Raw genomic sequence first — 26,680 nt, 5'->3', positions numbered from 1 at the left:
TTTGTTGATACTCAATGATATATCTTTAGGAGAAGATGTCGAGTGAAGAGATACCCCTTCCACGACACCAACCACAGAAGACTCGCCACTTTGCCTGGTAGACCCCTGCGGATGACCTTCGTAGGTGTCCAGACATCCTGATCGCAACTTGTTGCGAAAATCCTCTCTCAGTGATGAGATGCTGGATAGTCTCCAGGCGTGAAGTCGAAGCGAAGCCACGGCTTTGTGAAAGATGTTGGCGTGTGGTTGTTTGAGTAGCTCGTGTCGTGGAGGGAGTTCTCTCGGAAGCTCCGTTAGGAGTTGCAGAAGGTCTGGAATGAATGAATGATTTAAAGTTTTCAGGCATCCTGACATCTAAGGTTATTGACGCCGGTAACATTTAATTCATGTATACAAAAATAAAAAATGAAATAAAATAAAAAATTGAAGAGTATTCAATTAAAATCATAAAAATTGAATGTCATAAAAGTTAAATATTTTTCAGAAGACCTGCTTCTGAAAGAAATCTAAAAATGCCACTTGCATGGTAGGACACATCATTTCCAAGAAGGTCTGGAAACCATTCTGCGTGATGCCATAGCGGAGCTATCAGGGTCATCAAGAGATTGACCGATATTCTGGTCTTGTTGAGCACCCTCCTCATCAGACAGAACAGGGGAAAGGCGTACACGTCGATGTTGTCCCACCGTTGTTGAAAGGCATCTTGCCAGAGTGCCTTGGGATCCGGGAAAGGGGAGCAGTACAGCGGGAGCTTGAAGTTCAGCACTGTAGCGAACAGATCCACAGTCGGGGAACCCCACAAAGTCAGGACTTTGTTGGCTACTTGACGATCCAAAGACCACTCGGTACTCACTATCTGCGTTGCTCTGCTCAGACTGTCGGCAAGCACATTTCTCTTGCCTGGAATGAAGCGAGCCGAAAGTGGAATCGAGTAGACTTCAGTCCATCTCAGTATCTCTACTGCGAGATGGGATAGCTGTTCTGAAAAGGTACCTCCCTGCTTGTTGATATAAGCCAGTACTGTGGTGTTGTCGCTCATCACCACCACAGAGTGGCCCGCCAGGTATTGTTGGAACTGTTGAAGGGCCAGGAATACGGCCTTCATTTCTAGCAGGTTTATATGGAGGCACTTTTCTGATTCTGACCACAGGCCTGAGATCCTGTGGTTCAGAACGTGGGCCCCCACCCTTTCTTTGAGGCGTCCGAAAACAGCATCAAATGGGGGGGGGGGGGGGGGACAAGAAGATCCACTCCCTTTCGTAGGTTCTCGTCTACCACCCACCACTGAAGGTCCGTCTGTTCCGCATAACCCATAGGGATCATGACGTCCGGGGAATTATGACATTGATTCCACCGGGACTTGAGTCGCCACTGGAGAGATCTCATTCTGAGGCGACCATTGGGAACTAGACGGGCTAGGGATGAGAGGTGACCAAGGAGATGTAACCACGATTGGGCTGGAAGCTCTTCTCGTCTGAGGAAAGGACTCGTGACCCTCCTCAGCCTTGCTATCCTGTCGTCTGATGGGAAAGCTTTGTGGAAATTGGTGTCTATGATCATGCCTAGATATACCAGACTTTGAGTGGGCAGCAGAGAAGACTTCTCGAGATTTATCATGATCCCTAGATCTTGGCAAAGTCCCAGAAGTTTGTCTCGGTGTCGAAGAAGGGCTGCCTCCGAGTCTGCTATGATCAGCCAGTCGTCCAGGTAACGGAGGAGACGGATGCCGACCCTGTGAGCCCACGACGATATTAGGGTGAACACTCTGGTGAACACCTGCGTGGCTGTGGAGAGACCGAAACACAGCCCCTTGAACTGGTAAACCTTTTTGTCTAGGCAGAATCTCAAGTACAAGTACAGTACTTCCTCGAAGACGGATGGACTGGGTTCTGGAAGTACGCGTCCTTCAAGTCCAGTGTGCACATGAAGTCTTGCGGTCTCACTGCAAGTCTGACCGTGTCTGCCGTCTCCATGCTGAACGGGGTCTGCTTGACAAACCTGCTCAGAGCTGAGAGGTCGATGACTTGTCTCCAGCCTCCAGACGCCTTCTTTACAAGAAAGAGTCGACTGAAGAAGCCTGGGGACCCGTCGACTACCTCTTGGAGAGCGTCCTTCTTCAACATGGTCTCGACTTCTGCCCGAAGGGCTTGCCCCCTTGCCGATCCCATGGCAAGGGAGCTCAATGACACTGGATCCGCTGTCAGGGGAGGTAGAGATGTCGCGATATCCCTGACTAATTACGGAAATCATCCAGGAATCGGCCCCGAGTTGCTGCCACCTTCTTGCGCAACTTTGTAGGCATCCCCCACTGGTGGACATGCAGGGGGACTGTCAATCCTAGCGCTTGCGGCCTCAGCCGCTCCCTCTAGGATTCTTTCCTCCCTTGGAGGACTTTTTGCCTTTCTTGTCCTTAACAGGAAAGGGCTTAGACACCTTTGTCTTTGCTGCAACTGCCTTTTTCGTACTCTTGGTAGGACGTGTTTGCTGGGTCGCTGGAGGTTTGTAGGGCCTCGATGTTAGGGATGTAAAAGAGAGTCCTGGTTGGACTTCCTCCACCTCTCAGCCGCCTGCTCCACGTCCTTAGGCTCAAACAAGTTCTTACCCAAGATGGAAGAATGTCTGAGCCTGATAATGTCGGTACTGGGGACCTTTTGGTGGAATCTCTCAGACACCGCATCTTGACGTTTCAAGATAGTATTAGCCCACAAGCTCGAGACTTGGTGGGCTAGATAGTACGAGTGCCTGAGAGCAAGGTCTCCAAGGCCTTCCTGGTACTCTCTTTGGACAAGTCCTCAGATCGTAACAGGATGCCCGGAGACCCTAGCCAGATGTCCAGCCACGAACTTTCCTGCATGGCACACTTCGCCACCTTCTCCTGGCTCAGGATCTCTGTTGCCGATTACGAGACCTGCCGGTTGGAGAGTCTCTCTAGAGGGACTCCCCTGGTAAGCTCTTCCAGAGAGTGGTGTAGAGGAAGAGCTAAACAAGTCTCCTCCAAGATCTCGAAGTACCTCCTCTGATGGACACGAGGAGGCGGGAGGAGTTTGTTACCGGTGCTGGATCGGCTGGAGGAGGCAAGCTCGGAGAGCTGGCCTTCGACCTTGTCTCTGGCACTCTTAACCCCCTGCGACCAGGGCAAAGCCGCACTGGCCCTCGAGGGTTTTTGAGTACCGTAGACTCGGTCCAAGACCGTGTCCTTGCTCTCACGAGGGGGAATCTCTGGATCCGCGAACCCATTGAGATTCCTCATAAGGGTCAGAACCTGCCAGAATGCATGTTCTGATTCCTGCAGCTCTTCTCCTGAAGGGCTGGCAGCATAGTCTCCTGTCCCTAGAGGCTCTTCCTGGGGGGACTCGTGAACATTCTCTGAGGGCTTGGCTGGCTCCGGTCTAATCCTTGATGAAGACTTCGGCAGAGTCTTAAGAGTCCTTCGAATCCCTCCTGGAAGGGATACAGGACTCCAACAGTGATGGTGGAAGGCTCTTCTCAACCCCTACCTGAGAAGACTTCTCGGGGCGAGGTGGGGTTTCCCCCATTGGTACGATGGGGGAACGACCCACATCACCTGACTCCCCAGAGGACGGGAAATCCTCGTCCGCAGGGGAGGGAGAGAAAGTCTGTGGGGGAGAGGAGGCCTTCCTCAAGGACTTCCGAGGAGTCAGCTTCGCCCTTGGAGAAGTTACCACGGTAGATACTCCTCTCTTCATCTTCAGGGGAGAAGAAGCCGCCAATGATTTGTGACCAAGCTCAGAGAAAACAGGCTTAAAAGCCTGCACGAGAGCTCTGACGATGGTCCCAAACCAAGGCTGTTGACTGACAGTCGCGCTGTCAGAAACTCCCTCTGGAGGGAAGGGGATCGTTCGATCCCAAGGAGGAGTTACCGAACGAGAGTTCGCCTGTAAAGAAACTGAAGGAGAAGAGTCCTTGGACCTATCCGGAAACCTCCCTTCCTCCGACAAGCACGCTGTTCTGCGCTTGCTGGCCGCACGATGTCCTGCAGCCTCACGTGTGGGGTCTCGCTGGTGCTCGCGTGATGGGCTCTGCCCTGGGTCGTGCGCGGGAGAATGCGTGCGCGTGGGCGCGCAGGCGAGCAATGGCGCGCAGGCGAGCAATGGCGCGCGCGCAGAGGCATGGACTGGCAATGACAGGGAGTGCGCAGAAGGCTGGATGAGCGCTCCCGCGCGCGTGGGCGCGTAGTATCGTGCCGAAGAGCCCGTGAGGGCGATAACGTTGGGCACGCGCGCAGGAGATATATCCCTAGCGCGCGGGCACGCAGTGCACATATCTGGCTGAAGTGATGTGCGCGCAGGGCGCGCGTTGGAGAATGAGCGCAGGTGAGCGCTGGCGAGCAGGGGAAGAGGTTACTCTCCCCATTGCGCCCAGAACCGAAGATCGTGGGCGTGCCTGGCGCGCAGGAGAACGTGGGCGCGCATCAGGATGAGGGCGCGCAGAAGTGCGCTGGAGTCCCAGTGAGCGCCTGTGCGCTATCTCAGGATTCTCTGCAGGTGCGTGCTGAGGATCTGGAGAGCGCTGGAGGTCTGGTGAGCGCCTGTGAGCTATCTCAGGAACCTCCATAGAAGTGCGCAGGAGAGCGCTGGCGCGCTATATCAGGATTCTCTGCAGGTGCGCGCTGAGGATCTGGAGAGCGCTGGAGGTCTGGTGAGCGCCTGTGCGCTATCTCAGGAACCTCCATAGAAGTGCGCAGGAGAGCGCTGGCGCGCTATATCAGGATTCTCTGCAGGTGCGCGCTGAGGATCTGGAGAGCGCTGGAGGTCTGGTGAGCGCCTGTGCGCTATCTCAGGAACCTCCATAGAAGTGCGCAGGAGAGCGCTGGCGCGCTATATCAGGATTCTCTGCAGGTGCGCGCTGAGGATCTGGAGAGCGCTGGAGGTCCGGTGAGCGCCTGTGCGCTATCTCAGGAACCTCCATAGAAGTGCGCTGGCGCGCTATAACAAGAACAGTTGGCGAGCACTTGCGCGCAGGTGAGCGCTGGCGCGCTATTGCAGGAACCATTGCAGGTGCGCGCTGGCGCGCAGGTGGTCGTTGGTGCGCAGGGGAACCCTGGCGCGCAGTGACAGGAACAACTGCTTGTGCGCGCACGCACGCTAAGACAGGAACATCTGCAGCAGGAGATCATTGGCGCGCAGGGGATACCTGGCGCTTAAGGGACTTAAGACACCAATTTGTGCTCACGCCCTTTATGCTCCAAAGGGACTGTTGCCCATTTTACAACGAGATGAGAAGGCGCCCACAGCGCATCGGCAGCCAGGAACAGTGACGGCAGGTCAGCAGGTCTGGTGGGTGGAAGGTCGGTGGTAGGATCGGTGAACGACGGCGAGGTTCTTCTGCGGAGGACTGCGGAGATGACGAGCCGAAGAGGCGCCTCCTAACACCCTTGTGAGGTGAAGGAAAACCTCTACGGCAAAGGGGAAGGCGAGCTTTACGCCTTATACGCCCTCTGGGGGCCGTGGGGTCAGCGGGCTGACCATCAGCAGTCCTCCGAAGAGGAGTCTCTGTGAGTGAACTCACCCGAGGGGGAGAATCACCTGCAGGAGAGACCGTAGGACTTAGCTCCTCCCTCGAAGGATGTTTGGAGGGAGGAACTAAGCCTTCAGCTACAGCAGCAACATCAGGAGCAGAGGTTTGAGACAACTCATCGGAAGCCTCTGCCACAACAACGTCGACGATAGACAGAGGATCGATCTCTGCTGCAGTCGGCGACTGTTTGACAGCTGCTCCCAACTTGATCATGTCAAACAGGGCTTCCTTGGAGGGCGAACCCTGAAGCCCCAAGGAAGCCCAAAGCTGTAATAAATCATTATTAGTTACAGGCATGATAATATCCTCCTCCGGGGGAGGAGGAGGAGCTGCCTCGCTATGGGAGGCAACTCCCTCTCCCACACCCCAGGATCGGTCAACAGAACTACGGTCTACGCTATCACTCGACGGGTTCTCGGGAGAAACCGATCGAGTGGGAGCTTCGGAGGAGGTTTGGGCCACGGAAGAAGAGTCCTTGGGATTTTCTCTTTTCAAAGAAATCTTTGAAGGAGAAATATCCCATTTGGACTTCTTCTTCCGGCGCCGAGAAAACCTCTCCCACTGGGAGGTAGACCACTCCCTACACTCACCACAAACCTTATCTCTATCACACCGTTGGCCCCTACAATAAGGACACAAGGTGTGGGGATCCGTGTCGACCGCCGACATAAACGTGCCACAAGGGCGGTCAGGTAAGCCAGGACACTTACGCATAGCAGAGGCTAACTTCACATACACTCTGTCAAAGGAAAAGCAAAAGAAAGATTAGTAATGGCTGTCCAAAAGAGGTGAGGGTGAAAGCAGACACGTCCGTCTGCCACCCGAGCCGAGAGCAAAGTGAGCTCAATCACAGGTGTGTGTGTGTGTGTGGGGGGGGATTTGCAAGCTACCCTCCCTAACTCCCGCTAACTAGCGGTGGGGTAGTAAACCCTCGCTAAAATTCTAATGGCTCGTCATTTCAGCTAGGCCGAAAGTAATAACCCATATTAAATAGCGTGGTTTGTATTTCAGTTACGGAACAAATCTTGGCTAAGGTCTAATAAATAAAAAGCATTACACCTAACTCAGTCTCCACTTTTTTTCTTCTTGCCCACATCTGATCGTATATTCAGCAAATCTCATACTATTTGTTCTGAAAAATCGCTACACTCAGCAAAGAAGTGCGATGTACTCAAAGATTCTTTAATTTGCTTACTGAACCATCTAAACCAAGGTGGCCCAGCTTTATTGACATCATGGGCCACTTCAGGTCTAAACAGAGAAGCTACTGCCTTGTGGAAGATGTTTGCGTGAGGTTGTCCAAGTAGATTTTGACATGGATCGACTGATTGATTGATTAGGAGTTTTTTGGCATCCTGACATCTAAGGTCATTGATGCTGATAGCATTTGTTATTAATAAAAAAATAAATGGTAATTCAATTTAACACAATAAAAGCAAAGATGTCCATATAACAATTAAATAGCTTTCAGAAGACCCACTTCTGAAATATGTTATTTTTATTACTAAAATAAATTTTTGAATATACTTACCCGATGATCATGTAGCTGTCAACTCCGTTGCCCGACAGAAATCTACGGTCGGGATACGCCAGCGATCGCTTATACAGGTGGGGGTGTACTCACCAGCGCCATCTGTGGTCAGGTACTCCAGTACTTCTTGTCAACAAGACCTCAATTTTCTCCTCGGTCCACTGGTTCTCTATGGGGAGGAAGGGCGGGTCATTTAAATCATGATCATCGGGTAAGTATATTCAAAAATTTATTTTAGTAATAAAAATAACATTTTTCAATATTAATCTTACCCGATGATCATGTAGCTGATTCACACCCAGGGTGGTGGGTGGAGACCAGTATACATGTTAATCAAGAAGCTAAGTATCCCGTATTTCATTTTATTAGTTATTCAAAATAACAATAAAAATAAATAAGTACCTGGTAAGGAAGTCGACTTGAACCATTACTCTGCCTTTAATAAGTACGTCTTCCTTCCTGAGCGTAGCGGTCCTCTTAGGATGCTGAATGACTCTTAGGTGGCTAAAGTATAAAGGGCTGCAACCCATACTAAAGGACCTCATCATAACCTCTAACCTAGGCGCTTCTCAAGAAAGAATTGACCACCCGCCAAATCAACCAGGATGCGGAAGGCTTCTTAGCCGACCGAGCAACCCAAAAACAACAATAAAAGCAATCAAGAGAAAGGTTAAAAAAAAGGTTATGGGATTATGGGAATGTAGTGGCTGAGCCCTCACCTACTACTGCACTCGCTACTACGAATGGTCCCAGGGTGTAGCAGTTCTCGTAAAGAGACTGGACATCTTTGAGATAGAATGATGCGAACACTGACTTGCTTCTCCAATAGGTTGCATCCATAACACTCTGCAGAGAACGGTTCTGTTTGAAGGCCACTGAAGTAGCCACAGCTCTCACTTCATGTGTCCTTACCTTCAGTAAAGCAAGGTCTTCTTCCTTCATATGAGAATGAGCTTCTCTAATCAGAAGCCTGATGTAGTAAGAAACTGCGTTCTTAGACATTGGTAGCGAAGGCTTCTTAACAGCACACCATAAGGCTTCTGATTGTCCTCGTAAAGGTTTTGACCTTTTCAGATAGTACCTAAGAGCTCTGACTGGGCAAAGTACTCTCTCCAGCTCGTTACCCACCAAGTTAGATAGGCTAGGGATCTCGAACGATTTAGGCCAAGGACGTGAAGGAAGCTCGTTTTTAGCCAAAAAACCGAGCTGCAAGGAACATGTAGCCGTTTCCGATGTGAAACCTATGTTCCTGCTGAAGGCGTGGATCTCAGATACTCTCTTAGCTGTTGCTAGGCATACTAGGAAAAGAGTTTTTAATGTGAGGTCCTTGAAAGAGGCTGATTGTAGCGGTTCAAATCTAGATGACATCAGGAACCTTAGGACCACGTCTAGATTCCAGCCTGGAGTAGACAACCGACGTTCCTTAGAGGTCTCAAAAGACCTAAGGATGTCCTGCAGATCTTTGTTGGAGGAAAGATCCAAGCCTCTGTGGCGGAAAACCGCTGCCAACATACTTCTATAACCCTTGATCGTAGGAGCTGATAGGGATCTAACGTTCCTTAGATGTAACAGGAAGTCAGCAATTTGGGTTACAGTGGTACTGGTAGAGGAAACTGCATTGGCCCTGCACCAGCTTCGGAAGACTTCCCACTTAGATTGATAGACTCTGCGAGTGGATATCCTCCTTGCTCTGGCAATCGCTCTGGCTGCCTCCTTCGAAAAGCCTCTAGCTCTTGAGAGTCTTTCGATAGTCTGAAGGCAGTCAGACGAAGAGCGTGGAGGCTTGGGTGTACCTTCTTGACGTGAGGTTGACGCAGAAGGTCCACTCTTAGAGGGAGAGTCCTGGGAACGTCGACCAGCCATTGCAGTACCTCTGTGAACCATTCTCTTGCAGGCCAGAGGGGAGCAACCAACGTCAGCCGTGTCCCTTTGTGAGAGACGAACTTCTGAAGAACCCTGTTGATGATCTTGAACGGCGGGAATGCATACAGGTCGAGATGGGACCAATCCAGCAGAAAGGCATCCACGTGAACTGCTGCTGGGTCTGGAATCGGGGAACAGTACAATGGGAGCCTCTTGGTCATCGAGGTAGCGAACAGATCTATAGTTGGCTGACCCCACAGGGCCCAAAGTCTGTTGCAAACGTCCTTGTGAAGGGTCCACTCTGTGGGGATGACTTGACCCTTCCGGCTGAGGCGATCTGCCATGACGTTCATATCGCCCTGAATGAACCTCGTTGCCAGCGTGAGCTTTTGACTTTTTGACCAAATGAGGAGGTCCCTTGCGATCTCGAACAGCTTCCTCGAATGAGTCCCTCCCTGCTTGGAGATGTACGCCAAGGCTGTGGTGTTGTCGGAGTTCACCTCCACCACCTTGTTTAGCTGGAGGGACTTGAAGTTCATTAAGGCCAGATGAACCGCCAACAACTCCTTGCAATTGATATGAAGCGTTTTCTGTTCCTGATTCCATATCCCTGAGCATTCCTGTCCGTCCAATGTCGCGCCCCAGCCCGAGTCTGATGCGTCCGAGAGGAGATGATGGTCGGGGGTCTGAACAGCTAACGAAAGACCTTCCTTGAGAAGAATGCTGTCCTTCCACCACGTTAGAGTAGCCCTCATCTCTTTGGAAACAGGAATTGAGACCGTCTCGAGCGTCATATCCTTGTTCCAGTGAGCTGCCAGATGGTACTGAAGGGGGCGGAGGTGGAGTCTCCCTAACTCGATGAACAGGGCTAGCGATGAAAGAGTGCCTGTTAGACTCATCCACTGCCTCACCGAGCACCGGTTCCTCCTCAGCATGCTCAGGATGCACTCCAGGGCTTGGTTGATTCTTGGGGCCGACGGAAAAGCCCGAAAAGCTCGACTCTGAATCTCCATACCCAGGTAAACGATGGTCTGGGAAGGAACGAGCTGGGACTTCTCTAAATTGACCAGGAGGCCCAGTTCCTTGGTCAGATCCATAGTCCATCTGAGACTCTCCAGACAGCGACGACTTGTGGGAGCTCTTAAAAGCCAGTCGTCTAAATAAAGGGAGGCTCTGATGTCTGCCAAGTGAAGGAATTTCGCAATATTCCTCATCAGTCGCGTAAACACAAGAGGTGCCGTGGTCAGGCCAAAGCACAGGGCTTGGAACTGGTACACAACCTCTCCAAAGACGAATCTCAGAAAAGGTTGGGAGTCTGGATGGATGGGAACGTGAAAGTAGGCATCTTTCAGATCTAACGAGACCATCCAGTCCTCCTGCCTGACCGCTGCTAGGACCGACTTCGTCGTCTCCATTGTGAACGTCTGCTTGGTGACATAAGCATTGAGCGTACTGACGTCCAGCACCGGTCTCCAACCTCCTGTCTTCTTGGCCACCAGGAAGAGACGGTTGTAAAAGCCCGGGGAATGATGGTCCCGAACTATCACCACTGCCTCCTTCTGTAGCAGGAGCGACACCTCTTGTTGTAACGCTAGCCTCTTGTCCTTCTCCTTGTAGTTGGGAGAGAGGTTGATGGGAGAAGTGGTTAGAGGGGGATTGCGGCAGAACGGAATTCTGTAACCCTCCCTTAGCCACTTGACAGACTGATCGTCTGCACCTCTGCTCTCCCAGGCTTGCCAGAAGGTCTTGAGTCTGGCTCCTACAGCTGTCTGGAGAGGAATGAAGTCAATGCTTGCTTTTCGTGGACTTGGCACCCTTCTTTGACTTGCCCCGGTTACTGTCTGCACGGGTACCTCCTCTACTGGAGGCTCTACCACGAAAGGGCGGAATGAATCTGGTAGCAGGTGTATCAGCCACAGGAGTGCGGTAAGATCTCGGCACGGAAGGTAAGGTTTTAGCCTTACGTGCTGAAGAAGCCATGAGGTCATGCGTATCTTTCTGGATAAGAGCCGCAGCCATCCCCTTGATTAACTCCTCCGGAAACAGGTACTTGGAGAGAGGAGCAAACAGCAACTCTGACCTCTGACAAGGGGTGATACCAGTCGATAAGTAGGAGCATAGATGTTCCCTTTTCTTGTGGACTCCTGAGACAAAAATAGACGCAAGTTCGCCAGAACCATCGCGAATTGCTTTATCCATACTGGACATGAGTAGCATGGCTGAGTCTTTGTCAGAAGGAGCAGTCTTCCTGCTTAAAGACCCCAGGCACCAATCGAGGAAGTTAAAAATTTCGAAGGCGCGAAAGACTCCCTTCATCAAGTGGTCCATTTCAGAAAAGGTCCAGCATACCTTCGAGCGTCTCATAGCCGACCTGCGGGGAGAGTCAACCAAACTTGAGAAGTCGGCCTGGGCAGAGGCAGGAACCCCCAAGCCAGGTTCCTCTCCCGTGGCATATCAGACGCCCGACTTAGAAGCCAGCTTAGGAGGAGGAAACACAAAAGAGGTCCTTCCCAGTTGCTGCTTGGACTGCAACCAATCCCCTAAAACCCTCAAAGCTCTCCTTGATGATCTGGCGAGGACAAGCTTGGTGTAGGCAGGCGTAGTAGACTGCATGCCTAGAGAAAACTCGGAGGGAGGAGAACGAGGGGTTGCAGACACGAAGTGTTCAGGGTACAACTCTCTGAACAGAGCCAGGACCTTGCGAAAGTCTAAGGAAGGCGGTGAAGACTTGTGTCCTTCCACATCAGATGTAGGATCATCCAGATGAGCAGCTTCATCCTCAGAAACCTCATCGCCTGAGAGTTGAGTAGCGAGAGGTAAAGGCAGAGCGGCAGGCTGAATGGCTGAATCCTGCAGAACGGGTGCATGCGTACCTGCGGATCCGTCATCATGCCTCTGCTGAATAGACTGAGGGCTGGCAATGACAAAGGCAGAGGGCTGGAGTGAGGGAGGTTCTGCGGTGGTCTGAGGAGTACGCGAAGTGGTCAGAAGCGAATGCTGGAAGGCATGAGGCTCATGCTGCATGGTATGCGGCTCATGCTGCATGGGATGAGGCTCATGCTGCGAAGAGTGCGGCTGCTGCATGGTAAGAGGCTCGTGCTGCATGCGTTGAGGAGGATGCCTCATAGCATGAGGCTCCTGCCTCAAAGGTTGCGCCTGCCTCAAGGGTTGAGGAGGTTGCTGCGCAGAGTGAGGCTCCTGCCTCAAGGGTTGAGGAGGTTGCCGCATAGCATGAGGCTGCTGCCTCATGGGTAGAGGAGGTTGCCGCATAGCATGAGGTTCCTGCCTCAAGGGTTGAGGAGGTTGCCGCATAGCATGAGGCTCCTGCCTCATGGGTAGAGGAGGTTGCTGCATAGAGCTGGAACCTGACAACTCCCGATGCGGCAGCTCACGCATGGAAGCAGGAGGAGCCTCAAGAACATGCGTCTGGCAGGGAGGACTGCGCAGAGGTGGAGGAGCGCTCGCAGGAGGAGGGGTGTTAACCTTCTCTGCCTGATACTCCTGCATCAAAGCCGCAAGCTGAGACTGCATAGTCTGCAGCATAGACCACTTGGGGTCCACAGAAGTTGGAGCAGAGGCCTGTTGAGGCACCACTCTACCTCTCTTAGGAGGTGTGCAGTCATCAGATGACTGCGGCGAGTCCGAACTGGCCCAGTGGCTACACCTGGGCCGTTGGACTAGCTCGGAAGGGACATTACGTTTGAGAGGTCGTGAGACCTGGGTCCAGCGTTTCCTCCTGGAAACCTCTTCCGCAGACGAGGAATTTAAGGGCTCATTCGTCTGGGAGTGGAAGTGACGATCTCTATCAGATACGCCCGCAACCACTGAGGATACAACTGTGCGCCGATCAAGGCCTGCCGAACCCTTTTGCCCTTCGACGTTGCTTCTCCCCTGGGCTTGGGAGCTTGCAAGAGGTCCCGGACTGGGAGGACGACTGGCACGCACAGAAGTATCCTCATGCGCAACACTGACACTGACACTAGGCACAGCACTGGCACTAACACTTCCCACTGCACTCTTCACTTTAAGTTCCTTGACATCTGCCAAGAGAAGATTGTGGTCACTAACTAACGACTCCACCTTATCACCAAGAGCCTGAATGGCACGCAACATATCCGTCATATCAGGCTGAGCACTCGTAGCAGGTTCGGGGGTCACCACCACAGGGGAAGGAAAAGGTTGAGGGGCATGGGGGGAGGAATAAACCAAAGAGCGAGAAGAACTCCTAACTCTCTCCCTCTCTAACCTAGTTGTATATTTGAGGAATTCATTAAAATCGAATTCCGAAAGCCCAGCACATTCCCCACATCGATCTTCCAATTGACAGGATTTTCCCCTACAATCGGAACAAACGGTGTGAGGATCAACAGAGGCCTTCGGAAGACGCCTATTACAAGTCCTAACACTACATCGCCTAAATTTAGGAGCTTGAGAGTGGTCGGACATCTTGAATTTAGAGAACAGTCAAGGGGGAATTCCAAAGTAATGCAAAGATCGTTAACCAATAAACCAAATTAATTCCAAAAGCTATCTAAGCTAAGGGAAAAGCTTCCTGTACAGCGAAGGCTAAATTTTAGAGCAAATACTTCACCAAAACCGTGAACAAAGACTCCAAAACAACAGCGTATCCATGTAGGTCTTGCCGGCGGCACGACAGAGGAAAAATTGAGGTCTTGTTGACAAGAAGTACTGGAGTACCTGACCACAGATGGCGCTGGTGAGTACACCCCCACCTGTATAAGCGATCGCTGGCGTATCCCGACCGTAGATTTCTGTCGGGCAACGGAGTTGACAGCTACATGATCATCGGGTAAGATTAATATTGAAAAACAATACTTACAACTTGTGTCGTTAATTCTGTCAATATTGGCAGGGGCATAGGCTTGAAAATACTCTAGTATGGCACTTTTGCTTAAACCTTCGACACCTCGCATGTAGAGAGCATCAGGACGGTAATTACCCCTTTCAAAGTCTTCATTAGTAATATCTAAGCTGAAAGATTAGGAATCAACATCAAAATATCATTCATAATTATAAGATAAAGAACAAAATTAGCCATTAGCTCTTGTTTATAGTTTCATCAACATATCAAATAGAATAATATCTATAATAAAAATGGACTGTACCTTTTAAGTAGTTTGTTTACCGCATCTGGAGTACAGGCATATTTGGGTGGTTCTGTCACTCCAAATCTACGAGCTCTTTCGGACAAGACCTTGTCACTAACCTGGAAAATAATGTCAAAACATAAGGGCAACTGTAGTAAATTATAAGAATTAATACTTCTTAAATAAACATGTGTTTGATTTACCCTTAAAAACAATAATATACATCCTATAAAATGCAAATATATCTTATATCTTTAAAGAATCAAGGGAAATAATCATATCAGCTAACAACCAACTTGATATACTTAGAAAAATTACCTCACATAACCCAGAAAGGAACTGTCCACTTCTCTCATATCTCTTCTCTGGCCAGTTAGATCTCAAATGCTGAAAAGACAAAATGCCTTCTATTAAATAAAATCCTTTACTTTATATCCTGAGCCAATTCAAATATCTTGAGCCCTATAACCTACCAATCGGCAATGAGATTCCTTTTCTTTATTGTTATTTTTGTTAACCTTTAAGGTTAGGAAGTGAATAAGGAAATGACATGATATTCAAAAGCTTCTCTTCATAGTGCAACAACAAAAATGTAAAAAGAAAATGTTTGAATAGTAACTAAAAATAATACTGAGAAAGCTTCAACGAACTTTTACTAAACTGAAATACAATTTTCCTAATAACACGTTTACATATAGGGAGGGATTTACTGTGTATATTTTTAATTCTGTTAACATATTATACAACTGAGGTTTACATACAATCATGAGCTGAAATACAGTCTAGCATATGAAAGAAAATGTTTCAAAATAATACTTCTATTTCAGACTTTAACAGATGAGTCACATTGTCTTTATCTGAATTGCAATTCTTGACAATAAATGAGAGCTAATGTTCTCGTTTATCATTTAGAATATATCCTTAATATCAACCACAAAGTAAATTCTGCAATGTGTAGAATGGAGAAAGTTATTTAATAGGCACAAAGGAATGAACCTAAGTACCATTGCCTTAGATTACATAATTGAATTACTTGGTCTTTGCTATTTCCATGTCAGACCAATGTGGGCTCGAGTTTCTTAAAAGCTCACTTGTGAATGGCAGAGGCAAGGGACAGTGACATTGGCCTACAGACTAACTATATATACCAGTACATATCAGCACCCAAGGCCCTCTTAACCCAAAAGCTAGGACCAAGGGGGAGGCAAGCAATGGCTACTGATGACTCAGCAGGTAGACATATAGGCTCCCACAAAACACCCGATCCTTAGCTCACAAGGATGGTGAGGTTGCAGACACTACAACAAACTATCGAGCTTGAATGGGTTTCAAACCCCAGTCTAAAAGAATGCCAAGCAGGAGTTTCCAATAGGCCACCAAAACCCTAAGTTCCTGTAAAGAAGCTGAAGCCTCCACTATAATTTACAACACAATCTTCATGAGGGTTCCTGAACAATTTGAGAAGTCTTGAAATCAACTCCATCAACAACAATGATGCATTACAAGGGCAATGAAATCTGTCCCTATTAAGCCCTTCAATTCAAGTACAGTACATGATGTCATTGCAAGGAGAATTGTGAATCTGTAGTTATGCCTTAAATCTCAATCTTAATTGCATAACTTATGTAAAATTCAGGACCTGTGAATAATAAGGATTATATATGATGGAAAGTCAATACTGATCCACAGTATACCCTTCGTAGGCCAAGATTCTTGACCAAAAAAATTGGATGTTAGTCACTTTGTGAAAAATGGCACCAATTATAAATGATGATCCACTCTACTTGGCAATGATTGTAAGATGTTTATTCAGAGAGAAGATCCTTGTTACAGCAACTGCCAACAAGAAATTAGTGATATTACCAGATTTGTCTATGCGTTATCTAATTTTTGCCTGTCCAGAGCATGGATATCAACCAGGCTTCAAATAATAATTCTTGATATGACAGACTAGGAAGCTTATGATGAATGGTAACTATGAACTACCCTGTTACAAAGATCCTCTTTAATTTTCCATCTCAACAATTCTTTGTTGTTCCTGCATATGAAATGGTGATTAATCCCTGGAGTCAAAGATACAGGAGACACTTGAACACCAGAAAAACTAAAGCTTTCCATAAGTATATCTATCTGTAGCAAAGCCAATGAAGCCGTCTGATTAACAGAAGCATCCGTAGATCAATCAAGCACGGAATCACATGTAAAACAATCCCTACCATTTGTAGACCACATGCAGATCATGCATAGTCTCAGTTTAAACCCTACAAGTCAAGAGGAAACAGAGTTCACCTCCCTTAGAAGTCTGATGAAGATGGTTTTGTAAATCAATATTTACCAACAGCTTCACTCATTAATCATTCCCAAAGACAAAATGAACACCAATATCACTTCTAAGAAGGGATGTTACCAAAGAATAACCAAAAGACGATATCTTTCAATGTCCTCTCCCCCCTTCTGATCCTTGGTCTTGAAAGATAGAGCATAGGGGGCAGAGACGGTAACTGCGACCACCTGGAGATGCTTTCAATTCTATCACTTTATTTCTCTAGATAGAACCTAAATCTTTCAGTATATACAATGATAATATATTTGTACGAACACCACGCAAGTTCATCTTCTTAAAAGGTACAAATTATGAGTGAAACTATATTAAATCCACTGTTCTAGTCTACCTGACATACAGAACAGCCAATAAACACATAAAATACTAATAAAAGTAAAAAGCTTCCAAGCCAAATAAAAAAGACCCTACATAAAAAAATGGAAACGTGATGAGCAGAAGACAGGAGAAAATGAGAGTAATTTGTACAAATAGGGAATTTATTTAAAAAAAGGAGAGTGAAGTAAAATGACAATACAAACAAGGAATTTACAGAAATGTGGTCTACAGCAGCTGGAAAATCAACTGATCTCAGTTAGACAAGTAGTTGATAGAGAAGTAGCAAGGTGACAAAGATAATGATAAATTACCTTCAATCAATGTCAAATGGTAATCCGAGAAAAAATTCTACATATATTCGTTGAATAATGTGAAATATACAAGCTGCCTGGACAAATGGATTGTTGCCTTGAGCCCAATGATTGTACTGATGGAATAATAAACAAGCCTATGTCAAAGGCTATCTGCCATGATTTACTAATAGCTTCTGTGATGAAAAGTGAAGAAAAATCCAACACAAATTCATAGTAAAAAGTCAGGTTACTATTAATAATACTCAACATTCTACACTGTATGCATTGACTTTAGCTAATTTACATTGGGCCATGAAGCATTTGTATTTGCTTTTCTAACCTGAAAATATACAAAACTCTGGAATTTGTAAAATGATCTATAAACAGTAATCAAAATAGAAAACTGAGTCAAGAAGCAGTCATGAGTTACAAAATACAGCAAAATAAATAAAAACCAACTACAAGAAAGAAGCAAACACTTCTACAGCAATACATCTAAACAAACACAAAAAGTAAAGGACAACAGCTTAGACAAAATAACTATTAAATTCCAACTTAAACCCACGTAATGAGGTTATCATCCATATAACACATGTACATTATGAATTCCCCATTGATAGAAACTGCCTTGAACAAATATAAATGAACACTAAATTACAAATATCATACAGGACAATATGCACTGTACAGTAATATGAATTATAGATTCATAAATTTAAGCTGTATAGCATAGCCTTGGGGACATTTAGCATGCAAGTCCAACTGGGGAAACCATACAGCTCCAAAGAAGTATACATTAAGTGTGTGGAGAGCAAAGGGAAGAAACGAAGAGGGAACAGAGGTAAAGTAGAAGGATATACTGTACAGCTAGTGCAGCTGGGGCTGAAAGAATGCTGCGAATAAATAATGCCTAGAGTACTGACAGCACTAACCCCTTACAGGGTTGAACAGCAATGCGAGTATATACAGTACTATATAAAAAGCATGATATATATACAAAGTTTTCTATACGTTTTGCATAAAATTAACTGTATGTACATATGACTAGTTGATTCAGATAATGTTCAATATTACCCATACAGATGCAAACATGCATAAGCATACTACACTTGATTATATTATAACCGTAGTGCGGACGTGCAAAATGGAGTTTTTATTATAAAACAAAGTTTTATGAATACTTACCTGGCAGTTATATATATATAGCTGATATCTCTAAATCGGCAGAATTTTTCAAAACGAGGCAACCGCCTTGTGGTGGTTGGGAGGTAGGTGGTAACACCCGTCACAGGGTGGTCCAAGGAATCATTCCCGTGTCCAAGACTTCAGTTCATCTATGCCCGACCTGTCTCCTGAGGGGAGGTGGGTGGGCCTTAGAATAGATATATAACTGCCAGGTAAGTATTCATAAAACTTTGTTTTATAATAAAAACTCCATTTTTATGAATAGTACTTACCTGGCAGTTATATATATATATAGCTGATTCACACATTTGGAGGAGGGAAACAGACAGTAAACATCGTTGGGGAAACAACAAAAGAGTTGTAGGAGATAAAAACACCTTGATTCCTTGCCTGCTAAGGTAGCTGATTCAAAGGTACAGCCTTTAGAGTGGCTTTCCCTTAGGAGAGTTTATCCAGGAGGAAGCCTGCAAAGCTGCAAAAAACTCAATCGAGTCTGTCAAAGGGATAAGACCAACAACTTGACTAGACTTCAGAAACTACCTTCGCCCCATATAATAAAAACTGCAACCTTACTCAAACTAACCACCTAACCCTGCAACATAGACATAAACTATCTATCTAGACTGAGGGAACCGCACCACAAGACGAAGTCCACAGACCATCATAAAAACACAAACCCTCATACATGCATATAAACCAAGGTTGAGTGGGGTTATTAACTCCTTTGCCTAAAACAGAAACCGCAGCTATGTATGGGCTCAAGGTATAGCACTTGCCAAAGTCTACTCTCACCTCTCTAAGTTAATGAGAAGCGAAGACAGAGTTGCTCCTCCAGAAAATAGCATCCATGAATAGCCTAACTAACATATATTCCTGATATGCCAGAGAGGTAGCAATGGCTCTCACTTCGTGAGCCCGTAATTTCAACAGGGCGAAGTGTTCCTCCTCACATAAGAGGTGGGCTTCCCTAATTTTCTCCCTCAGGAAAAAGGACAAAGCATACTTAGACAGGGGTTTTTGGCGGACCTTTCACTGAACACCAAAACAAGTTGGATGCACAGCTCACGTTCATAGTGTGAGCCAAAAAAAACTTTGAGGGACCTAACTGGGTAGAGGAGTCTTTCCTTCTCTCGACCCACTAGGTTCGTGAGGTTAATGACATCAAACGTCGTAGGACAGGGTTACGAAGGGTTCTCGCTCTTTACGAGAAAGATGAACCTTAAGCCACAAACTGCCCTATCCTAATTGAAGTTCACCCTCTTCCCAATCGCCTGGACTTCGCTGACCTCTTGGCATTCGCTAGAGTCATAAGGGAGAGGGTTTTCTTTGCTACAACCCGAAGAGAGGCTAGCGAGATAGGTTCAAATTACTTGGAGCACAGAAACTTAAACACCACATCCAGGTTTAAGAGTACCTATTACGTCGTCTGAAAAGACCCAATGAGGTCCTGCAAACCTTGATTTTGGGACAACTCTAGGCCTCTATGCCTAAAGACGGCGGAGAGCATACTGCTGTATCCATTGATGGTAGATACAGCCAGCTTAGCATCCTGTCTGAGGTACAAGAAGAAGTCTGCAATCTGGCTCAGAAAGGTAGTGGATGAGGAAACTTGTGCCGCCTGCACCAAGCTCTAAAGGTCTCCCACCTAGATCGGTAGACTCTTTGTGAAGAGATCCTCCTTGCTCTGGCGATAGATTTCGTCGCTTGTGCCGAAAAGCCTCGAGATCTGACAAGCTTCTAGTTAGTCTGAAGGAAGTCAGTTGAGAGCAAGGGGGGTAAGATGATACCTCTCGAAGTGGGGCTGTTTGAGAAGATCTGGACTTGCCGAAGTCTTCTTGGGAAGTCCATCAACATGCCCATCACTTCCGAAAACCATTCCCTAGCAGGCCAGAATGGAGCCGCTAGGATCATTCGCCCCGCATCGAGGAGAGCGAATTTCCTGAAGACCAGATTGATGATCTCGAACGGGGGCAACGCAAACATGTCCACCCCCGTCCAATCCATCAGGAAGGAGTCCACTGCTAGAACTTCCTCGTCCGGGACTAGGGAGCAGCAGTAGGGGATCCTCTTCTTCCAGTTGGAGGCAAAAAGGTCTGTTACAGGTCTGCCCCACAACATCCAGAGACTGACAGACTTGCGGGTTGAGAGACCATTCTGAGGGAAAAACAAGTCTCTTCCTGCTGAGCATGTTTGCCCCGATGTTTCTTGCCCTAGAACAAACCTCCTTTCTAGATCCAAGAAATCAGAACGAAGGCTTCCTTGATCTCGACACACGATTCGACTAGTGTCATCACGAAGTCCTAGATTCTCATGTTCAAAGTCATGCATCATGCTAGAACTTCGACATCGAGCGTCCTGAAAGACGAGGCGCCAATCGTTCTGTAAGACGTGGCGCCGATAGTCCTGTAAGACGTGGTGCCAAAAGTCCTGTAAGATGTGGAGCCGAGAGGTTAACAGAGCGAGACGCTGAACGTTCTAAAAGACAAGGTGCTGAGCGTCCTGGTGTCAGAAGAGACTCTTCTTGTTGACAGGAAGACTTAATTATTCGATAGGCTCAACGTTATCTAAAAATCCAGATACAGGGACGCTCTGATTTCTCCAGAGAGCAGAATACCGCTACATAAAGCAAAAGTTACGTGAACATGAGAGGGACGGAGCTGAGACCAAAACACACGCCCGAAACTGACCCATTCTTCCTTGTAAACAAACCTCAGATAAAGTTTGATTGCATAGCCTGCCACTTAGACTCCTCTCTAGAACTGGGAGAGAGAATCGTTGTAGCTAAAAACTAAAGGAGGTTTCCTTATAAAAGGAAAAAGTAATCCTCCTTCAGAAGAAGTACTGACCAAAGGTCTGCTCCCCTCTTCTCCAAAGATTTTGATGTCTCCATGGAGGACTTTGACTTCTGAACGAAGGCGTAAAGAGCATTTACGTCCAGGACCGGACAAAAGACTTCCTCTCCCAAAAGAGAGACATTGAAGTTGCAAAGTCGGTTAGGCAGAAAAGTCTTATCGGAGTAACTAACAAAGGAGGATTCACTAGGAAAAAGATTTTGCATCCATCCCAGTAAAAACACGGACCAAAGGTCTGCTCCTCTCTCCCAGGCTCACCAGAAGTAGCAAAGTCTGGCTCTTACTGTTGTTAGTCATCAAAGGTTTCTGTTTTAAGAAACAAAAATTAATATATTCTTAAAGCTCCATTAATGACCACGTGAAAACTCAGGAGGGTGGGGAACATGGAGCAACAGAACTTAGGATCCTCTCCTTCTGTTAACCTCAAACAATTCAACAGGAGAAAAGTGATCACAAAAGTCATCCTTGACAAAGATCTTATAAGACGTGGCGTCGCCCTGAAAGAACAAGGCGGCGATCGTCCTATCATCCTGAAAGACGAGGCTGCCCTCGTCCCGAAAAACGAGGCTGCCCACGTCCCGAAAGACGAGGCTGCCCACGTCCCGAAAGACGAGGCTGCCCACGTCCCGAAAGACGAGGCTGCCCACGTCCCGAAACCCGAGGCTGCCCTCGTCCCGAAAGACGAGGCTGCACTCGCCCCGAAAGACGAGGCTGCACTCGCCCCGAAAGACGAGGCTGCACTCGCCCCGAAAGACGAGGCTGCACTCGTCCCGAAAGACGAGGCTGCACTCGTCCCGAAAGACGAGGCTGCACTCGCCCCGAAAGACGAGGCTGCACTCGTCTCGAAAGACGAGGCTGCACTCGTCCCGAAAGACAAGGCAGCATTCGCCCCGAAAGACGAGGCTGCACTCGCCCCGAAAGACGAGGCAGCATTCGCCCCGATAGACGAGGCAGCATTCGCCCTGAAAGACGAGGCTGCATTAGTCCTGAAAGACGAGTCAGCATTCGCCCTGAAAGACGAGGCTGCATTCGCCCTGAAAGACGAGGCAGCATTCGCCCCGAAAGACGAGGCTGCATTCGTCCTGGAAGACGAGGCTGCATTCGTCCTGAAAGACGAGGCAGCATTCGCCCTGAAAGACGAGGCAGCATTCGCCCTGAAAGACGAGGCTGCATTCGCCCTGAAAGACGAGGCAGCATTCGCCCTGAAAGACGAGGCAGCATTCGCCCTGAAAGACGAGGCTGCATTCGCCCTGAAAGACGAGGCTGCATTTGCCCTGAAAGACGAGGCTGCATTCGTCCTGTCTTGAAAGACTTAGCGCCGAGCGTTAAGGCAAAATGATATTCATTATGCCGCTCGGCGCGTTCGGTTCCGACCAGAGGGTTCATAAGGCCGACTGGCGCTCTGGGACAAAAACCGAGTCAATGATGGTTTGTAAGCATTGATATTAGCAGCGAATATCTATGACTTAAAGTATTGCCATTAAAATCAAAAGTGATGCAATGCAAAACTCTAAAAGCAGTGTAAGAATCTTAACGTTCAACGCTCTTTGCTTTCCCATGGCAAGGGCGAGCATTCTTGGGAACGTTAACAGGAACGCTCGCGAGGGCGTTTGCTCGTGAGCTAACGCCTCTCGTTTCCTTTCGCCAATCGACGTTCCTTCTCCCATGGGCCGGGGAGCTTGGAAGAGGTCTAAGGCTAGGAAAACAACGTCCCTGTGCTGAAAGAATCCAATGCCTAATTTAGCACTGAAAACGTGCACTATTAAACTCTTACACAAAAAACCATAATTAGTCCTGCCCATTGTGAGAGAACTTATTCTTCTGCCACGGGCTTGAATGAGAAAGCAAAATCGTCTCTAGTACTTGCCATATAAATTGTAACAAAATATTTTTATAAAATATTAAACTGACATTTCCATAATAAAATAAACTTTCAAACATACTTACCCGGCGGTCACAAAAGGAAAAAACCACCGGGCAAGAGTTGAGATTAAAAATAGATGTTGAAGACACTCACCCAGTAGTTACATATAACCACCGGTAAAATTAAATGTCATAAATACCTACCTGGTAGTTACATACAAACGCCGGGAAAGTTATACGTTAAAGATTAAAATGAACAGAAAAAAGGGAAAACAAATGTAATCCACAATTAATTCAAAGGGTTTTCAAAAACAAGCGAGTTGTAATGATAAAAAGAACAGATATAGCAATAACGTATCTATATATATAAATGTAAACAATAGGAACATATAAATGAAAATGCTACTAAAACTAGAATTCCCATATAGTTGTAGTTGGAGAATAATAGCCAACACTTTAATTCCCATATCGAAAAGAATGCTACCAAGGCATGTTGGGACTGCACCGAAAGTAACGAGAACTAACAGCGTAAATTAACCATACGCTAGTTCTATTTAATTATGAAATTAGATCGATGATTTAAAGAACGAATACCAAATGGACAAATATTTCTTTAAAAATTTTACATTAAAAGTTAAAAAACTTATATAAGTGGAATTCCTCCCATTCTTTACATAAAACAAATAAAGAGAATTTGCAAGACATGCATGAAGATTACGTCACACGACTGTGACGTCATAGAGTTGCCGGAACGTATTTCCGTCATCAGGATTAAAAACTTTGCACCTAAAATATAGTGCACAAACAAAACCTCTGCATACAAACTGTGAGGATCAACCGACACTTTCGGTAACCTCACCTTGCATACATCACTCGCACAAACACGAAAATTAAGTTATCACTCATGATAAACAAAGTAAAAAATAATAATAAAACACGATTGCCATAACCCTAAATCAGTGTACTTCACCAAACGAAGTCCAAAAAAGCGAAGAAGGGAAATGATTAGAAAAACTCTCAATGGTGGACCGACGATGTTTTCGATCCAGCCGGCAGAGATGAACTGAAGTCTTGGACACAGGAATGATTCCTTGGACCACCCTGTGACGGGTGTTACCACCTACCTCCCAACCACCACAAGGCAGTTGCCTCGTTTTGAAAAATTCTGCCGATTTAGAGATATCAGCTATATATATATAACTGCCAGGTAAGTACTATTCATAAAACTTAACTATCATTTGCTAAACTGAATTCTAACATTGAAACAAAAGAAATTTTCCTTTATAAATATCAGGATTTCTTTGGAATTTCCAATGTCATAATATTCTATAAGTTCTATATGTCTCTCAGACCTCCAAGTCCGAGGTTCCAGAAGCCCTGTCATAGTTTTATAATTTTCCTTATTTCCTTCCCTCGCTGAGCAATTTTTCCCCGTTGGAGCCCTTGGGCTTATAGCATCCTGCTTTTCAAACTAGGGCTGTAGCTTAGCTAGTAATAATAATATCTGGTCTAGCCTCAATCAGTAACACTGAAAGTTTGAGAACATCTGATGTACAGTAGTTACCACCACATCCTCTAAATCAAGAAGGAAAACAATTAATAACCAGTTCAGTGATCATAAGCAATGATACCACAAGGAATGACAGTCCTAAGGAAAAAAGGATAAAAATGTTTGGACAAACAGATTCTGAAAGGCCAAAAAATTACCAGAAAACACAGTCAAAGAGAAGGTATAAATATCTGTCAAAACAAAGAAGAAATTAACCATGAGACAGATCATTTCCTCTTCTGTATTCTCTTTTTTAAAGATCTTTTCTACACTCAATAAAGCAACTGAAACCAAATAAAATATATCTTATATTTTCTCTCTATAGCAGAGACATGGTAAGGCATTACTATCAAATAAATTAGTAAATAAATTTCTTATTCAAACAAAAGTAGGTACATGCAGAACTAATGAATAATATATAAAACATAAAAAATAAATTTAATGAGTTAAATTGTGTAAACTGTACATTCGCCATTCATTCTTTCCATTTAATATAATGTATTAAAAATACCATGCTTACCACATACAGTATCTATAGTTCAATAACTACCAAATAATAACACATTTTATCCCTTGTAAAATGGAAAGGGTGAAGGTACTTGAATTCAAATCTAATATTCCTAATTTGGCAATATTGTATACAGTATCCAAGACAGAAATTACATTCTATAATGTTATATGTCTTATTCTACAGAGGGATACACATATCAAATGAAAACTGAGCTTCTTGCATCAACTGAGGATTCTAATCCTAGCTAAGTACTCTTGGGTAGTACACATCATATATAACTAAAAAAGGTTTGCGTAATGTATGGACTTACGGAGGCATAAATAAAGCTTAGTAATAGAAATCAAGGATGAACAAAGATTGATAAAAAGGAACTGAAATCAAATTATGAAAACTTCAAGCATACAAGAACACTGAACTGTAACTGGAAAATAACTGATGATACAGCTACATTTGCACTATCCTAAACTATTTAATTTGACATGGGTTCCAAAACTCTTCAACAATACACAAGTCACTAGCTTCTCAATTCTGATAAAACTTTCCCATAATCACATTTAAAATGACAAATTCGGAGATAATTTGTATTTTTCTTAACCATACAAACCTTAGCTATTTACATAGGGTTTACTTTCGGTGTAGCTGAAAATGACAAGCCATTAGATTTTTAACGAGGGTTAACTACCCCCGCGCTAGTTAGCAAGGGGGTAGGGGAAGGGGTAGCTTGCTACCCCTCCCCCCCACACTCCGGTGAGTTGTCTCACTTCACTTAGAGTTAAGACTTGTCTTGGGGGACAGGGCTGGCAGGCAAATATGTGTAAATAGCTAAGGTTTGTATGGTTAGGAAAAATATAAATTATCTCCAAAGTTGTCATTTGTTCCGTAACCGAAATACAAACCACGCTATTTACATAGGGGGACTTACCCTTAGGAAGGGTGGAAAGTCCCCAGCCTTACTGGGTTTGACTTTACCCGGGGACTCAGAATCCGAGTGAGTAGCACTCGAGAAAAAGGGTCCCAGCACCTCACAAGTTCCTTGCTCCGCAAGGAACGTGTGGCCTACATAAGTTGTGTGTGGAGGAAGAGTGTGACTCGTCCTAGGAAGTTGACCTGGAGTCCTTTAGATGGAATTCTAGGCTAGGACGTTCCTAATACCACCTCGTCAGGCTATGGGGGACGCGACAGTATTAACTTAATACTAGGAACACAAGGGAGCATGGTTTACCTGCAAGGTTGAGGTCAGCTATGCAGAGACCAGGATGCTGCTTTCCCCAAAAGAGGGGAGGATGAAGAAAGAAGTAAGGGCCAGACATACTCTTTCATTCACGCAGACTAAGACCGGGTAACAATGCCCTCAACCTTCTGCTACTTGTCCATTAAGGAGCCTGAGGTTAGACCAGCTGTTGTGCAGCCACCACAGGGCCTATAGAAAAGGTATCGAGGCTCCTGTGGGTCACGTCCTGCAGGTAGTGGGGTGTGAAGGTCGTTTGACGCTTCCAGACCCCAGCTTGTAGCACCTGCGTCACAGAGAAGTTTCTCTTAAAAGGCCAGGGACGTAGCGATGCCCCTGACATCGTGTGCCCTAGGGCGACGTGACGGAGGAGGGTCAGGATTCAAGGCGTGATGGATAACCCTTCGAATCCAAGCCGAGATGGTGTTCTTGGTGACCCTCCTCTTAGTCCTTCCCGTGCTTACAAACAATGCTTGCATGCGGGGACGAACTGCAGCTGT

The 26,680-nt window shown here is 46.3% G+C and overlaps 1 protein-coding gene across 3 annotated transcripts in view; it reads right to left on the bottom strand.

The window, feature by feature from the left end:
* Positions 1-26,680, bottom strand: part of LOC137631587 (peptidyl-prolyl cis-trans isomerase G-like) — a 94,959-nt gene that overhangs the window by 58,788 nt on the left and 9,491 nt on the right. For 2 of the 3 annotated variants that reach the window (XM_068363445.1, XM_068363447.1), the window contains 3 exons: positions 14,359-14,427; positions 14,059-14,159; positions 13,773-13,924 (listed from right to left, as the gene is read on the bottom strand). In XM_068363445.1, the coding sequence (XP_068219546.1) occupies positions 13,773-13,924; positions 14,059-14,159; positions 14,359-14,427 (322 nt within the window). The remainder of the gene's footprint in view (positions 1-13,772; positions 13,925-14,058; positions 14,160-14,358; positions 14,428-26,680) is intronic. The other variant, XM_068363448.1, reaches the window with a different exon arrangement.

Source organism: Palaemon carinicauda, chromosome 40, assembly GCF_036898095.1.
Source record: "Palaemon carinicauda isolate YSFRI2023 chromosome 40, ASM3689809v2, whole genome shotgun sequence".
In the NCBI taxonomy this organism is placed as follows: Eukaryota; Metazoa; Arthropoda; class Malacostraca; order Decapoda; family Palaemonidae; genus Palaemon; species Palaemon carinicauda.
The sequence above is the reverse complement of the archived record's forward strand: the minus strand, read 5'-3'. Positions and strand labels throughout refer to the sequence as shown.